Source organism: Oryzias latipes, chromosome 5, assembly GCF_053564925.1.
Source record: "Oryzias latipes strain Hd-rR chromosome 5, Olatipes_Hd-rR_3.1".
Classification (NCBI taxonomy): domain Eukaryota; kingdom Metazoa; phylum Chordata; class Actinopteri; order Beloniformes; family Adrianichthyidae; genus Oryzias; species Oryzias latipes.
In genome coordinates this window covers 6,110,735-6,125,402 of record NC_136241.1, presented here as the reverse complement: position 1 = coordinate 6,125,402, position 14,668 = coordinate 6,110,735, and the positions used below count along the sequence as shown (strand labels likewise).

General features: G+C 39.0%; 1 protein-coding gene across 2 annotated transcripts in view; it reads right to left on the bottom strand.

The window, feature by feature from the left end:
- Window positions 1–14,668, bottom strand: part of LOC101175070 (sodium- and chloride-dependent GABA transporter 2) — a 36,294-nt gene that overhangs the window by 973 nt on the left and 20,653 nt on the right. The window contains exons 4-14 of one of the 2 annotated variants that reach the window (XR_002290175.2): window positions 14,029–14,169; window positions 13,801–13,888; window positions 12,755–12,887; window positions 11,194–11,328; window positions 10,972–11,075; window positions 9,474–9,598; window positions 9,058–9,170; window positions 7,246–7,331; window positions 6,995–7,097; window positions 2,846–2,946; window positions 2,273–2,443 (exon numbers count right to left, since the gene is read on the bottom strand). Coding sequence is in view for 1 of the 2 variants with exons in the window: in XM_020703050.2 (XP_020558709.1) it covers window positions 2,273–2,443; window positions 2,846–2,946; window positions 6,995–7,097; window positions 7,246–7,383; window positions 9,058–9,170; window positions 9,474–9,598; window positions 10,972–11,075; window positions 11,194–11,328; window positions 12,755–12,887; window positions 13,801–13,888; window positions 14,029–14,169 (1,352 nt within the window). In the remaining variant the exon portion in view is untranslated. Of the gene's footprint in view, window positions 1–2,272; window positions 2,444–2,845; window positions 2,947–6,994; window positions 7,098–7,245; window positions 7,384–9,057; window positions 9,171–9,473; window positions 9,599–10,971; window positions 11,076–11,193; window positions 11,329–12,754; window positions 12,888–13,800; window positions 13,889–14,028; window positions 14,170–14,668 lie in introns of both variants that reach the window. The other variant, XM_020703050.2, reaches the window with a different exon arrangement.

The following is a 14,668-nucleotide window of genomic DNA, read 5'->3' as shown; positions in this document are numbered from 1 at the left end:
AAAGTACAGTAACTATGAACAGAAACCGATGCTGAAGAATTGGATTTGGTTATTTCTGTCCACATAAACAGATGTTTATGTGGAAGGTTTCTATAGAAACCTTTAAATCCTTGCTTTCTAATTATTTCTCCATATTCCAGAAAGATGCTGTTGGAAATATTAAAAACTGAAAGTTGAATCGAGCTCATTTAGTTTAAGTTTATCCTCTATTGTGATAACTCCTGTCCAGTGACAGACTGAGGACCTGTCCAGGATGTCTTCTGCCTTCACCCAGCAGGGGCCGGGGTAGGCTCCACAGCCCCATGACCCCGAAAGGGACAAAAAAGGCTTAGAAGATGAGTGAATGTGATAACTCCAGCACAGTAAAGATGAGCATTGGATGATGAGCATCGTCTCTGTCCTCTGAGTGATGTTTCGGTCTGAAGGGTCATCCACACAGGAAGTCTGTGTTAATGACCCTTCAGACCGAAACATCACTCAGAGGACAGACACGCCTCTTTTCTTTTTAATTATTATCAGCTTCTTTTTGTTATTCGGTGCAAAAAAGCTTTAGGCTTCATCTTTACAAAATCCACTCAATGTTTATCTCTGGGTGTCAGGATTATTTTCTTATTAGTGCAGCGAAACTGTGTAAAGACTGTAGGGGAACATTAAATACTGTAATGCAGCAGCATCTTGTAACAAAATGCTTTTCATTAAAAAAGAATTTAATTTAAAAAAAGCACTATAAGCTCTTTAGTTGGTAGAATGAAGAAAAGGAATGTGACTGAAATAGGATTTTAGGACGTGGGATGTGGTGAATTTGAAATGAGGAGGGCAAAAACAAAGACACACATTCCAGCAGTTTGATAAAGTGATTGCAGCAGAAATATTCAAAACAAAAAAGCCCAAAGTAAAACTTTTCCTTCCAATGTGACATGATGGGACTGGAAAGGCCTGAAAACAAGATCTTTGGCCCCTTCTCTCTGAAAACTGACAGTTGAACACCATTTGGATTTGAAACTATTGTTTTTTTGGTGGCAATACTTTTCAGATTTAAGATTAAAAAATAGCAAAGCCATTGTTTTAGGCAAAAATGTATTTTATCACATTTTCCCTAAATATGGTTCATATGTTCTCCCTTTAGAAAAGTGCAGCACTGCTTTGCTTTCATGTTTTTGTTTCTATGACATAATTAAATGAACAATAAAGAGAAAATTATATATGTTTTCTGGATTTAATCTAGGTTTTTAATTTTGTCAAAAGAACATGAATTATTTGTAATCTGACTCCCTGAGTAACAGAAGGTCATTCTGTTGGGTCAACTGTACTCCAATGCAAACCAAACCAAAAATGGCATTTTCTTTTGTTATACCATATTTCTACTTTGGTGGGCCGTCGTTCATTTTCCTGCCTACTCCTGCTAGGATTTTCACTTCAGGGCCACCGTACTTTAGGACTGAATAAACAAAGTATATGAAGCGTGTACAATAATATGTATTTCATGTAAATGTGCTTTAATAACAAACAGAGGTTGCAGAAGATCAAACCTTCTACCAATATTTTGCTCCTAATTTGAAATGTGTGCGTTCCAGGGGATTTCTAAGCACACAAAGCTTCTTAATTGAGTGTATTATCAGCAGTGAAATTAAAAAAAAAGTGCACAGCTTATCATATGATTATAGGAGCACCTTTGTCATAAATTCCTGAATAAATCAATGCTGAATAACTTCTTTTTAAAATAAAAAAGTAAGAAAACAAAACAAAACAAAAAACTCATGTTGCTCCAGAGCCTCAGGTTGCTGAATCTTCCCAACAACATCACTTATGGGCAACACCAATCATTAATGGTTCCTTGAGACGGTACTTTCATAGTTATCACTCTTTGCACTAGTGTCAACTCACAATGCATTTTCTTTTTTGTAAGCATATTTTATGTATATGATTTTAATTTTCATACAACTGAAAGAAAAAGTAACTAAACGGAAAATTTCGCACAATGTGAGGCATCTAAGGTGAAGTGTAGAATTGATTTTTCCTCATTGGAGATGTTTTGTATTTTCACATCTATTTATCTATGTTTTAAATGATCATTATTAACGCAAAATACCACAATAATTCTGTTGATAATATATTAATTCAACTTTCTTTTTGTTCAAACTGTTCATAACAATCATCGACATAACCTCTATTGGTGAATGACTTCATTTGACAACTGTTAGCAAACAGTTGCAACAGAAATGCAAAGTCATTATTTAACCCTTCTTTTTCATTATTTTTTAGGAGTTCTCACCTGTTTTAATGTCCCTTCCATCTGAGACATTTTAAAGATGATCCACAGAGGAACCATAATAACACAGAGGAGTCCAAGCGTCCATCCCAGAATGTAGGCCCAGGACGGATAGATGTAGGTTTTGTTAAACTTCAGAGGTCTGTATCTCACTACTGAAAAGATGAACGTGCCCTGAGACAGCAATACCAAAAACACATATCAGCATTAGTTACTTTTCTCAATAAAAAGCTTAATGTCACAGTGGTTAGTTGTTATTAACAGAAATAATGTAAAATAACACAAAACCAATAACTGGATCTTAAATCTAGAATTAATGATTACATAATGAAGTTTGGATTATGCAGGATCCCTTACAGATTTCCTTTTATGTTCTTGTTCATTCTGATATTTGAATATACATGTGAACAATGACAATCACAAAAACACCAATAAGTTCATATTTATTAAATTGAATTATTTAAAAAAAAGATCCTGCTTGTCATAGGACCTGGTACAGTTTGCATCTCTTTGATAGCAGTCAATTTCACCAACTTTTTACTTTATTATTTAAAAAAAAAGTAATTTTTCACTAACCAGGCAGACTGTGGGGGTTACAAATAACCAGCAAATCTTTATGAGAGGCCCGGGGCGATATCCTATCATGTCTTCTATGTTATCATACAGCCGATCTCCACCTTAGTGAAAAAGAAACGTGCTTTACATCTGCATGTGTGGACACAGAAACAGTCATTGTGAAAGCATTTTGAAAAAGGTTGAAGCAAAGAATGTTAAGCTCAGGATGACAGAATTAACTAACATTCTTCTAAAACCCTTAAAGAGCGATTCTGGTCCATTTTTCACCGACCATAACCAAGTAGGAACCACAAAGAATGACTTGACCCTTCAGAAAAATTAGACACAAATTTGTTTTTGTGTTATTGTTACTATTAGGATAATTGTTTTGTTTTTTGGCATAAGTTAAACATAAGCATAAAGAGAAAATAGCATTTTTTCAATATATATAAAATACTTTATTATGATTGACAGAGGTTCACATGAATTCCTTTCAAAATAAAAGGCACTTTTGACACAGCGTGAGACTCTGCTCTGCTGGTGCTTTTATAATTTTTTTAATTGCTTTTTCTTTTATCGCCGTTAAAACTGTTTGTCTTTCAGCGAGAGCCAAAATTGAATCGGTTAGTTCAAAAGGGGCCCAAGTCCACAATTTTTCAAAACCGAGATATTATATGTTCTATGGTCTTCAAGGGCAAAGCTATCTGATTATGTGCAAAAAAAGTTCCAAGTCCGTTGTAATGTATTGACTATGCTTGACATTTAAAATGCATTAAGTGCAAAATTCCTGGACTTGGGCCTCTCTTGCATGGGTTTTGCTTTATCCCATAGATGGCAGCACTAGTTATCCCATATGGCAGCACCCCTGTTTAATTCAAGAAGGGTCTAAGTCCATTGACTTTAGTTTGCTAGTCCTCTGAAATGATAAAAGTGAGGTGCTTCATATTGTAGCATTTGTAAGCAATGAACTGGTGCTAAATCTGGGTAAACTATTAATCATTTGGTGAAGCCTCCTTTTAAGCTATGCAATTAAAATCATTTCCTGGAAAAACAAACCTCTTGGACTTGGGCCCCTTTTGAGCTAACCAATTCAATGAGGTGTAAAACATCCAGATTTGTTTGTGTCCTACAAGATATAAACGTTGTCTGCCATATTTAACTCACCAAGTCAGTCAATTTTCGGTTAATTAAGGATGATATTGATGTCGCTATTCTCGCTGAAGAGGAGATGTCTTTCTGGCTATTTGTGTGCACGGGGGGCGGGGCTGTTGTTCAGACTGCACGCAGCGCGCACGTAAAATGAATTAAATCTGCGCTAGAGCGCCCCGACTATCGTGTCAACCCGCTGCTATGATGACTGTATTTTGCGCTCTCAGTGTAGACACACTGGAGGGGCGCGGGGGGGAAACAACTCGCTGCTGCAGAGGATATGAACAGGTGAACAGGTAGAGGGGAAAAGCAGGTCGAGAGGCTGGGGAGGAGCTTTGGCTTCAAACTCTGTCAGAGAGATGGAAACACGGGTGTCAGATTAAGACGCGGATTTCACTGCGGGAGTGGAAGCAGAGACTCTTTCTGGGATGATCTTATGAACTCAAACATTTATTTAATTTGTTTTATATTTACATCATGACAGCAATATGTCAAAACATTGCTGTTTATTTTTCTTTTTTTCTTCTATCTCATTTTTTCATGTATTTTACTTTTCAAGTTGGAAAATGTATAAAGTAAAATGTTTTGTTAAAAAACATTGTTGCAATGCAATAATTAAACTGTACTTGGTTAAAAACATTCATTTAACATTTAAATATGTTTGATTGAGACTCATCCTTGCAGGCTTATAACTAGAAAGTGAGTTTCATAACTTTGATAGAAAAGGAAAGGTTAACCTCACGTTTCAAAACTTCTGTTAAATAATACACTTCCCTCCCCACTCATGAACTTCTGCCCTCGAGGCAGAAATGAAATCCACACAGACAAAAGGACTGCATTAAGGAAATATTTTTAAAAATGGAATTCATGAGAACTTTTTGGATTTCTCAACCAAAGAAAATGTTTAATGGATCCAACATCTAATCTCCCAAAGACATGAGATCAATGGAGCTTCAGTGAAACAAACTGAAGTCATTGTGGGAAAGCGTTTTGGAGTGAACCAAAAAGCTGAAGTTTAAGGCGGATAAAATAGAACAGAAATCCAGTTATGCCTGTTAAAGAACTGCATGTACTGCATTTGAACCTGGAAAAGCAGACCTCCAGCCATTTATCTATAATTTTCTAAACCTCTAAAAGTGTCAAACCTGTTTTGAATTCATTATCTTTCATTGTGCACAGAAACTCTTCAGAGATTTATAGTTTTCTTGAATCCCATATAGACTAAAAAGAATTGGTTTTGGGGTTTTATTTATAGTAAACATGACTGCAAATAGTTGTTTTGTCTTGCTCATGCTACCATTTCCTGGATCAGACTGTGCTTTCACGAGCTAAAGTAAGGGAAGTGATGCATATATTATGACCTTTGGCCTTATCTGAATCCACATATTTAGCCCAGTTAACTCCTCCGCCCATCAGGGGGCAGCAGTCTAAGCAAAGTTGCCCAGACTTCCCTCTCCCCAACCATGTTCTCCCAGAGGAACTGGAGGAAGTTCCAAGGGGTGTTCCCAGGCCATCCGAGAGACGCAGTCTCTTCAGCGTGTCCTGGGTCTTCGGGGCCTCTTCCCAGTGGGAAATGTCCGGAAGACCTCCACAGGGAGGCGTCCAAGAAGCAAACGGACCAGATACCTGAGCCACCTCAACTGGTTCCTCTGGATTTGGAGGAGCAGCGGTTCTACTCCGAGCTCATCTGGGTTACCGAGCTTCTCACCCTATCTCTAAGGGACCACCAACCCACCCTACGGAGGAAGCTCATTGTAGCCAGGACCTCGTTCTTTCAGTCATGACTGAGAGCTCATGACCACACAGTAGGCGAGTACTAGAATTAACCGGTAAATTAAGAGCTTTGCTTTCTGGCTCAGCTCTCTCTTCACCACAACGGACCGATACAGCGACCGCATGACTATGGATGCTGCTCCGATCGGCCTGTCAGTCTCACGCTTCAATCTTCCCTCACTTGTGAAAAAAGATCCCTAGATATTTAAACTCCTCCACCCATTCAACACACCAAGAGATGGCAAACTACCTTTCTCGAGAAACATAGCCTCAGATTTAGCTGTGCTGACCCTCATCCCAGCCGCTTCACACTCTGCAGCAAACTGTCCCAATGCATGCAGGAGGTCCCGGCTTGATGAAGCCAACAGGACAACATCATCTGCAAAGAGCAGAGAGGAAATTCTGTGGTACCCAAACCAGAGCCCCTCTGGCCCCTGCTGCGCCAAGAAATTCTGTCCTTAAAGACTATAAGCAGAACCGGTGATAAAGGGCAGCCCTGCTGGAGTCCAACATACACCGGGAACAGGTCTGACTTACTGCAGGTACCTGTCAGCTGCCTCTGGAATCCCACAAACCTTAAACAACTACAAAGTTGATCATTGATCTCCTGCCTAGGGTGTCCTGATACAACGTGTATTGATGGACACCCTTGTGCTTGGACATGGTGTTATAGACAAGCTGGACTTTCCAGTACCGCTTCGAGAGACACCAAGAAGGTTGGGTATTCCACACTGTTATATGACCCTTAGGCCACAGTCAGAGACCTTCTCGCCGCCTCTCACCATGACTCTCTTATTGTGGGAGTCAACTGTCTTTCACTTGCCCTTTAGTGCCTTTCATGCTTTATTTAGTAGTCAGCAAATTACATAATAAATAATGACTTCTTTGTTATTTTCTGATGACTAAATAGCGCAATAAAAGACTAACATATAAAAAAAATCCACATTGTTTCTGTGCTTAGTGTCCAAAAAAACAAAAACAAAGACTGAAACAGAGTCAGCATGTTTAACCCTTGTGCTATCCAAGGCACTTTAACATTGTGAGTTGGGTCATCTAGACCCACTAGACAGTGCTCTGAACCTTTTTTCTTCAATGATTTGTGATCTTCACTGGTGTCCATGGATTACATGAAATCTTTCCACCTTTATCCACCTTTGTCATGGTAGGGAGAACACGTCAATGTAAGGGTGGGGTCATCTAAGATAGCACAAGGGTTAACCTTGCTTGTGAACTTTATTAAAAACTCACCATATATCCATCCAATTGCAAGTGACTGACATGTTGAAAGAAGGAGAAGATTGCTGCCACTACAAACATAGTGATCGAAAAGTTGAAGGAAATACAAGCCCCCCTAGAGGGAAAGAGAAGGGTCATGATCAACAACTGTGCATGGAGAGGAGTTTCATGATGTGCCTGAAAAGGAAAACTTTTCAGGGGAATAAAAACACATTTTCAGAAGATAAAATAAAGCAAGGATGTTCTGAATATTGTTTTCTCACCTCTGTGACAAGAAGAAGATCGAGGAGAAAGCAAACAGTGCAGAGAAAAAGCAGCAGCAGCTCTCTGCGGTAAGTTCTTCGAAACACTAAGGGGAACATATCTGTGACAGAGGTCATCAAGCACTCCAGACTAACAAACTGCAAACACAACAATAAAAAAAACGAGTTAAAATAAACTAAATAGTAGCCAACCATCCATTCATTTTCTTAACCCGCTATGTCCGTTTTTGGGTCACTAAGTTGCTGGTGCCTGTCCCAGCTACAACTGCACAAAGGTAGGACACAGCCTGGACAGGTCGCAGTCTGTCACAGGGCACACGATCTACTCCTTTATTATGTAATTTGCAAACACACAACTACGAACACTTCAGATTGACCAATTAAAGTATGAAGCATGTTTTTGGATTGTGGGAGGAAGTTAAAGTGCTCAGAGAAAACCCACACATGCGCGGGGAGAACATGCAAACTCCACGCAGAAACACCATATTACCAGAAGTATCCAAATGATCAGAATCAGGTGTCCTTATCACTTGGTCTGGTCACAGGTGTATCAAATCAGTCACTCAGGCCTGCAGACTGTTTTTACAAACGTTCGTGGAAGAATGTTCCGCTCTCAGCAGCTCAGTAAATTCCAGCGTGGAACTGTCAAGGACGGCACCTGTGCAACAAATCCAGTGGTGAAATGTCCTCAGTCAACTGTCAGCTCTATCAGAACTAAATGGAAGAGTTTGGGAACAACAGCAACTCAGCCGCCAAGTGGTAGACCATGTAGCCTGATGGAGAGGGGGTTCAGCAGATGCAGAAGCACAAAGAGGTCACCGACTTTCTGCACAGTCAGTTGCTACAGAGCTCCAAACTTCATGTGACCTTCAGATTAGCCCAAGTCCAGCACGCAGAGAGCTTCATGGAATGGGTCTCCATGGCCAAGCAGCTGCATCCAAGCCACACATCAAGTGCAATGCAAAGCGTTGGATGCACCGGTGTTAAGCACAACGCCGCTGGACTCTAGAGCAGTGGAAACGCCTTCTATGGAGAGATGAATCACACTTTACCATCTGGCAATCTGAAGGACAAGTCTGGGTTTGGAGGTTGCCAGGAGAACGGTGCATTTGGGACTGCATTGTGCCGAGTGTGAAATTTGGTGGAGGAAGATTAACGTGGGGGTTGTTTTTTCAGGACTTGACCTCTTAGTTCCAGTAAAAAGAACTCTGAATTCTTTAGGATACCAAAACATTATGGACAATTCCATGCTCCCAACCTTGTGGGAACAGTTTGGAGCGGCCCTTTCCTCTTCCAACATGACCGTGCACCTGAGCACAAAGCAAGGTCCATAAAGGCATGGATGACAGAATCTGGTGTGGATGAACTTGACTGGCCTGCACTGACTCCTGACCTGAACACCTTTGGGGTGAATTAGAGCAGAGAGTGAGAACCAGGCCTTCTCCACCAACATCAGTGTCTGACCTCACCAATGACCTTTTGGAAGAATGGTCTAAAATTCCTAGAAACACTCCTCAACCTTGTGGAAAGCCTTCCCAGAAGAGCTGAAGCTGTAACAGCTGTAAAAGGTGAACCCACATCATATTGAACTCTCAGTTAGGAATATGATGGAACTTCAGTTCATATGCGAGTCAAAGCAGGTGAGCCAATACTTCTGGTAATATAGTTTATTTGAACCAGGGTCCTCTCGCTGTGAGGTAGGAGCACTAACCACTGCACCACTGTGCAGCAGCTAACTAGCAGCCAATATCCAAAAATCAAATAATAAAAGCAGGTTCATTGTCTTTTCAGTTGTTTATGCATGACTTTCACCTGTGTGTCTGCTCCCAACAGGATCACCATGATGAAGAAACACACGGCCCACAGCTGAGGTAAAGGCATCATGGCTACTGCACGAGGATATGCGATAAAAGCCAAGCCAGGTCCTGGACACAAAGAAGGAAATATTACAGGTTTACTCTGGAGAAAGCACTGAAAAAACAGACCAGGACTACAGGTAAAATCAGTGACCATTGTGAGTAAATACACTTCTCATTTTTATAACTGGGTTGTAAAAGTGAAGTTTCATCAACACAAGTTATTGTACTGTACATTATTTTAAGTATCAAATCAATAATTTGGCAGGTTTTTGTGCAGGATCAAACTGTAAAAACACTTTTCAGGCCAACACACATATTTTTATTAAAGCTTGTTTCATTTTTTACAATGAAAATAAAAAAATATTTTACCTGAAGCAGCCACCTGAGATATTGGCAGTCCTTGTTCATAAGACATAAAACCCAGAACAGAAAAGATGGCGAGCCCTGCCACAAAGCTGGATCCACCATTGACCAAACACAGACCAAAAGTGTCTCTGAGGAAACAAATAAGAAAATACAATGAAAACAAAGTTAAAAAAACATGACTGAATGGATTATTCTGGCCTGTGCTAAATCTAGTAGATTTGAATGTTTTCATCACATTTTTTTGTCATTTGTGGTTATTTTCATGAATGAATCCCAGCGAAAGCAGCCTCTTTCTGGTTCCTTTATGTCCTTCAAACTGGAGGAATGACTGAATGGTGCGGAGTTTGGTTGTGTTTTCTCTGCATCTCCATGACTTTACAGACATACTATGAATTCTGCCAACGCTGTAGTTGACTTTTCAAAGCATGAGGGTTACTTGCTGCCTTATGCTTGCAGGCCAGGTGAGCAGCCTTAATGAAACACATACTGTAGTGCTGAGAGAGGGCCCACTCAGCCGCCCTGTTGACCTGTCTGCCCCCCCCCCGCGAGGGCAGAAAGCTGAGAAGCAGGGCATATTTTGACTGGCTAGAAGGAGATTAGATTGTGTTGCTTCTAATTTGGTCCCACAGATTTATGATGCTGATGAGGTCTGCTGAAACACCATCATCAACAACATCATCAATGACAACGTTATTAACTGTTGGATCTGCAAATAGGAGTTGTTTATTATTCTTTTCTTACTTAGTAAAATGCCTTATTAGTCACAGAGTAGCAGCTTAGTGCCTTCAGTAATGTAGACACATTCAAGAGAAGCAACAGAGCTGGCTTGGGCAGAGGGTGAAAAAGAAGAAAAATAGAGAGGGGCAGGAAGTGAGAGGATACGATTATGACTTTGAGCTTCACAACATTTATGCTCGATCAGCTATAAAAGAAAATTGTTACACCCAAGAACAAATTTCTAACATTAAGACAAGCTTTTATAACTGTACATGGATGATACCAGAAAATATGTCATGCGTATGTTGTTATGAGAGAAAACATCTGTAGAGAGCAGCTTGTGAAATGTTCAGACCAGCAAATCATCAAACACCTCTTTTCCCCATTCTGAGAGCCAGCTTGAAGCAAATCTTCACTGAGTTCTAATAAAAACAGCAGATAGATAATACTTAACACCATAAATACACTTTAAAAATTAACTAGTAACAATAGTGTCCAGTGTCTATAAGGCAGTGTAGAGTCTAAAAGCTGATATGAAAAAATATCTGCAAACGCCTTCCTTCCTGCATTGAGGTGTTAAAGTCTCTGATTGAAGGAGCATTTCAGGTCTTATGCAGATGATGATGATGATGATGATGATGATGATTTTCCATGATGGATTCCAGTTTCAATAACATACTTCTCTTACCCACCACAGTCACAGATTTCAGGGGACATCCCAGAACGGAGTCGCATGCACGCACCCGTTTGTCAAACTGAATAAAGTGAAATAGAATGCGCTCACTTGTAACAGTCGTTGTTAAATCGGTTGTAGCTGCCCAGAGCTGTCAAACTTCCCTGACAAATCCCAAAAGAGAAAAGAACTTGTGCTCCAGCGTCCATCCAAACCTGTGAGCACACAGCATTCAGTAAATATCCCCCAGAATAGACTCAAACCATTAAAAGATTCAATTTAAATGATTTTGTTTTGCTTGAGTATCTTTGGTGTGTTTGACTATATACTTACTTGAGGGTCCACCAACCTGGAGGGGTCTGGATACAAGTAGAAAGCTAAACCATCCATAGCTCCCGGCAAGCTGAGACCGCGAGCCAAAAGAACCACCAACATGACATAAGGAAATGTTGCTGTGAAGTAAACCACCTGTCAACACAGAGCAAAGATTTATTCTTGCAAGGCAGTCAGTGCCACTATTATTTTATGTTTATAGCTTCATTTTTATAGAATGAATGTGTGTCGTCTATCAACAGTAAGACTGTAAATCCTTTTATTCAGGAATTGTTGACATGCATCGCTTCAACACTTTAAAGCGCTCACTAGTGTTGAATGTGATGTAATGTACTGGATATGAGCATTTATATAGAGTTTGTAGATAAGTTTAAAAACATATAAACGTTATTTCACAAAGTTAGTCTAAATGCTGTTAGCATTTTACTGTAGATACTACGAACAAAACCTGGTCAGTCTCCCACAGAAATGAATATCAAAGTCATAATATTTCATAAATGCTTCTGTATTTGACCACCACAGAATACAACTGACATATGACACAATTTGTTTAGCTCCAAAATATATAAGAAGACAACCGTATGTTTCTATAATCCCACAGTACACAGGTATTTTCATTCTAGGTGTTCAGGGACCATAAAAGAAACAAAAATGCTTTTACTGTGAAAAGTGTTCTGTCCGCCACACACAATTCTGACTGTAAAGTTTTCCTCGTCATTTTATGTTTTTCTTTCTGCAATGTTTTCATCCGTTTATTCCTAAATTTCATACAATTTTCAGAAAATTAAAAAAACAAAAAAACAAAAAAAAACTTTTTGTTAAAATGATTTGACTATGTCCATTCAGAGATAATCACTCATCTATCTCAGTAGTGTGTTTAGCTTCTTCAGCTGTTTTTTAAGGGTTTACAACATCAAAGAGTAAAATAATGAAGAAATGCTTGTGTTGATAAAAATGTGATTTCCCTCCTCAACATACAACATTCCACCACAAAGACACTATGCTACAAACCACACGAATCATAAAATCAATTTTTTTTATGTTCACATCTTTAGCAACCATAAAACTCTTAACTTTGATTAACAGGACGTGTTGAACATGTGTTTGCACGTGTTTGATTGGTTGACTCATAGCTTATCATGTCCTAATAGTATTTATTGCAAATAGAGGTCATTCTTACTCCTTCCTATAGCTACAGACATTCATCCTGGGATAGAAATAATATAAACTCATGTTCTTCCTCATTTTCCCACAAAGCCCCTCACAGCCTAAGTCCCTGGAAGCCTGTGCTAGACTGCAGGCTTGCTAATAAAAAACGTTATGAATTATTCTGCTGTAAAATCTTCTAATCAAATCTGTAAATCTGCAATTAAAGCTCATTTTTGGCTATATGAAAAAAAGCATTCTATTTGTGAAAAAATAAAAAACATCCATTATTATTGCATCTTTGAAAATAAATGAGTTTTCAGGGTAAAACGTTTGACAACTGACAATTCATTTAATGTCTACAAAGAGCTCATTCTAAAACATTTCAAGAAGTTCTCCTGCAACATTTCACTACCTTTCCAGTGGATCTTACACCTTTCCAAACACAAAAGTAGCACAGGATCCAAGCCAGTAACAGACACAAGGCCAATTCCCACCTCAAGCTACCAATCTGCTCAATCCCCTGAGAAATACCCAGGACTCGTCTCCTGGAGAGAAAGACATAAAATTGCCAAAGCAAGAGCAGTTAACAGGTTAAAGGAAATTTAAAGAACAACTTTGCAGAAAGACGTTGAAGAGTATTTGTTAGAAAAAGTTAAAGGCATGAAAAAGTGTGCATGAAAATATTTGCTGTTTAGATGATCATTTCATTTAAACACTGAAATATTCTTAAAAAAAAACTATGTTCTCTTTAGGGCAGAAAATAAAAAAACAGCACTTTATGTCAATGAAGTCTTGTCCAATGACCAATATTTACTCAATCTAATTAATACGACTTTATCAAAAGCAGACAGAGGTGCTGTGCTTTTACCCTTTGTAAAGCTAAAACTGATGGAAAAACAATATTATTATGAAATACTTTGGTTCTCTAATTCGACTAAAGTCTTATCATTATTTCTTCAAATTTTATATTTAGTAGTAGAATATAGTAAATTACAAGTGCAATGCTATGAAAAAACTGTGAAACACAGCAGCAGCCTAAATAGCTTTTTTGTGGAAGTTGCACGACTAAAGATCTCAAACTTTCACCCTGCATTCCAGGCATAAACAGGTAAAAATCAAAGCGGTCATTGTTTTCCCTAAGATTTCTCTTTAATCCAAAGAATCGATGCTTTCCGTCATCCAAATGGGTTTGGCATTAGATTTGTATAAAAAGGAAAGTATTAAAAAGGGAGTAAAAAGTCGAGTTTCGTGCTGGGAGGGATTTTTTGAAAAAGTGCCAACTATGTAACCCAATGTGGTGGCTACTGGGAAGTAGTGAGAAATCTGGAACTGGAAAAGCAAATAAAAGAAAATAATCCTAAAAGTCTTACACTGGCTGCTTTGCATAATCAAGTTTTCCCAGTGCAACCCAAAATTTGGATCAAGACAGAAAAGGAACCAGATGAGAGTTTCACTTACTCCCAGAATTCAGTTGCAGGCGTTGTTGCATTCGCAGCTGCACTCCAATTGGATGACGTGTTTGCTTTGTCAAATTCAACACAGGATTCTGAATTTTAAAACAAAGAAGCACACACACATATCCCATTTAATCAGAATGCATTTTTCCACATTAGTATTAGTAGTAGCATGAAAAAGGTCAGCACAATTGATCAGCAGAATATCCTAGTGTGCTGTTCTAGTATCAACCTGTATTCCAGTCGTTCTTGCAGCTGGCCCAGGGAACCTCAGCCCTGAAGGAGGAGAAGAGGTAGAAGAAAGCCCACGCCTGGATGACAATGTATGATACAGCTGCATATGCAATCACAACTTGGGTTGCATAGCCAATGCCTGAGGAGACAGACAGGGTTATTATAGATTACAAGGTGTGAAAGGGAACAAAAATCATGTATGAAGTAACTTGTGACCAGTTTTTTTTTTTTTTTGGTACAGACAAAGTAAGGATATATTTACTGCTGTGAAATATTGAGAATGTGTGATCATTGTGACTTTTTCACCAGGACTCTCACCTCTGCTTGAGATTCCACCAACAAAAATGATTCAAAGAATTCAGAATACCTGTACAAAACAGTTACAGGGTCAAATTAATGCCAAACCATGTGCTTTCTTTTGCTTTTCGGAAGTATATAATTGACACCACCCTTAATTTGGTAGCCTTTGGCAAGCATTCAACAACATTTTCTCAGTATCTTGAAACCCTGTGGAGCTATGTTCCTGGGTCAGCTTATATATCATGTCGACACTTGGCTCCGTCAGCAGCTGCCTTTGAAGGGCTCATTTCTGAACACGAGGTGGGAGACTAATTTACGAATGTTCTCATAACTTGTGT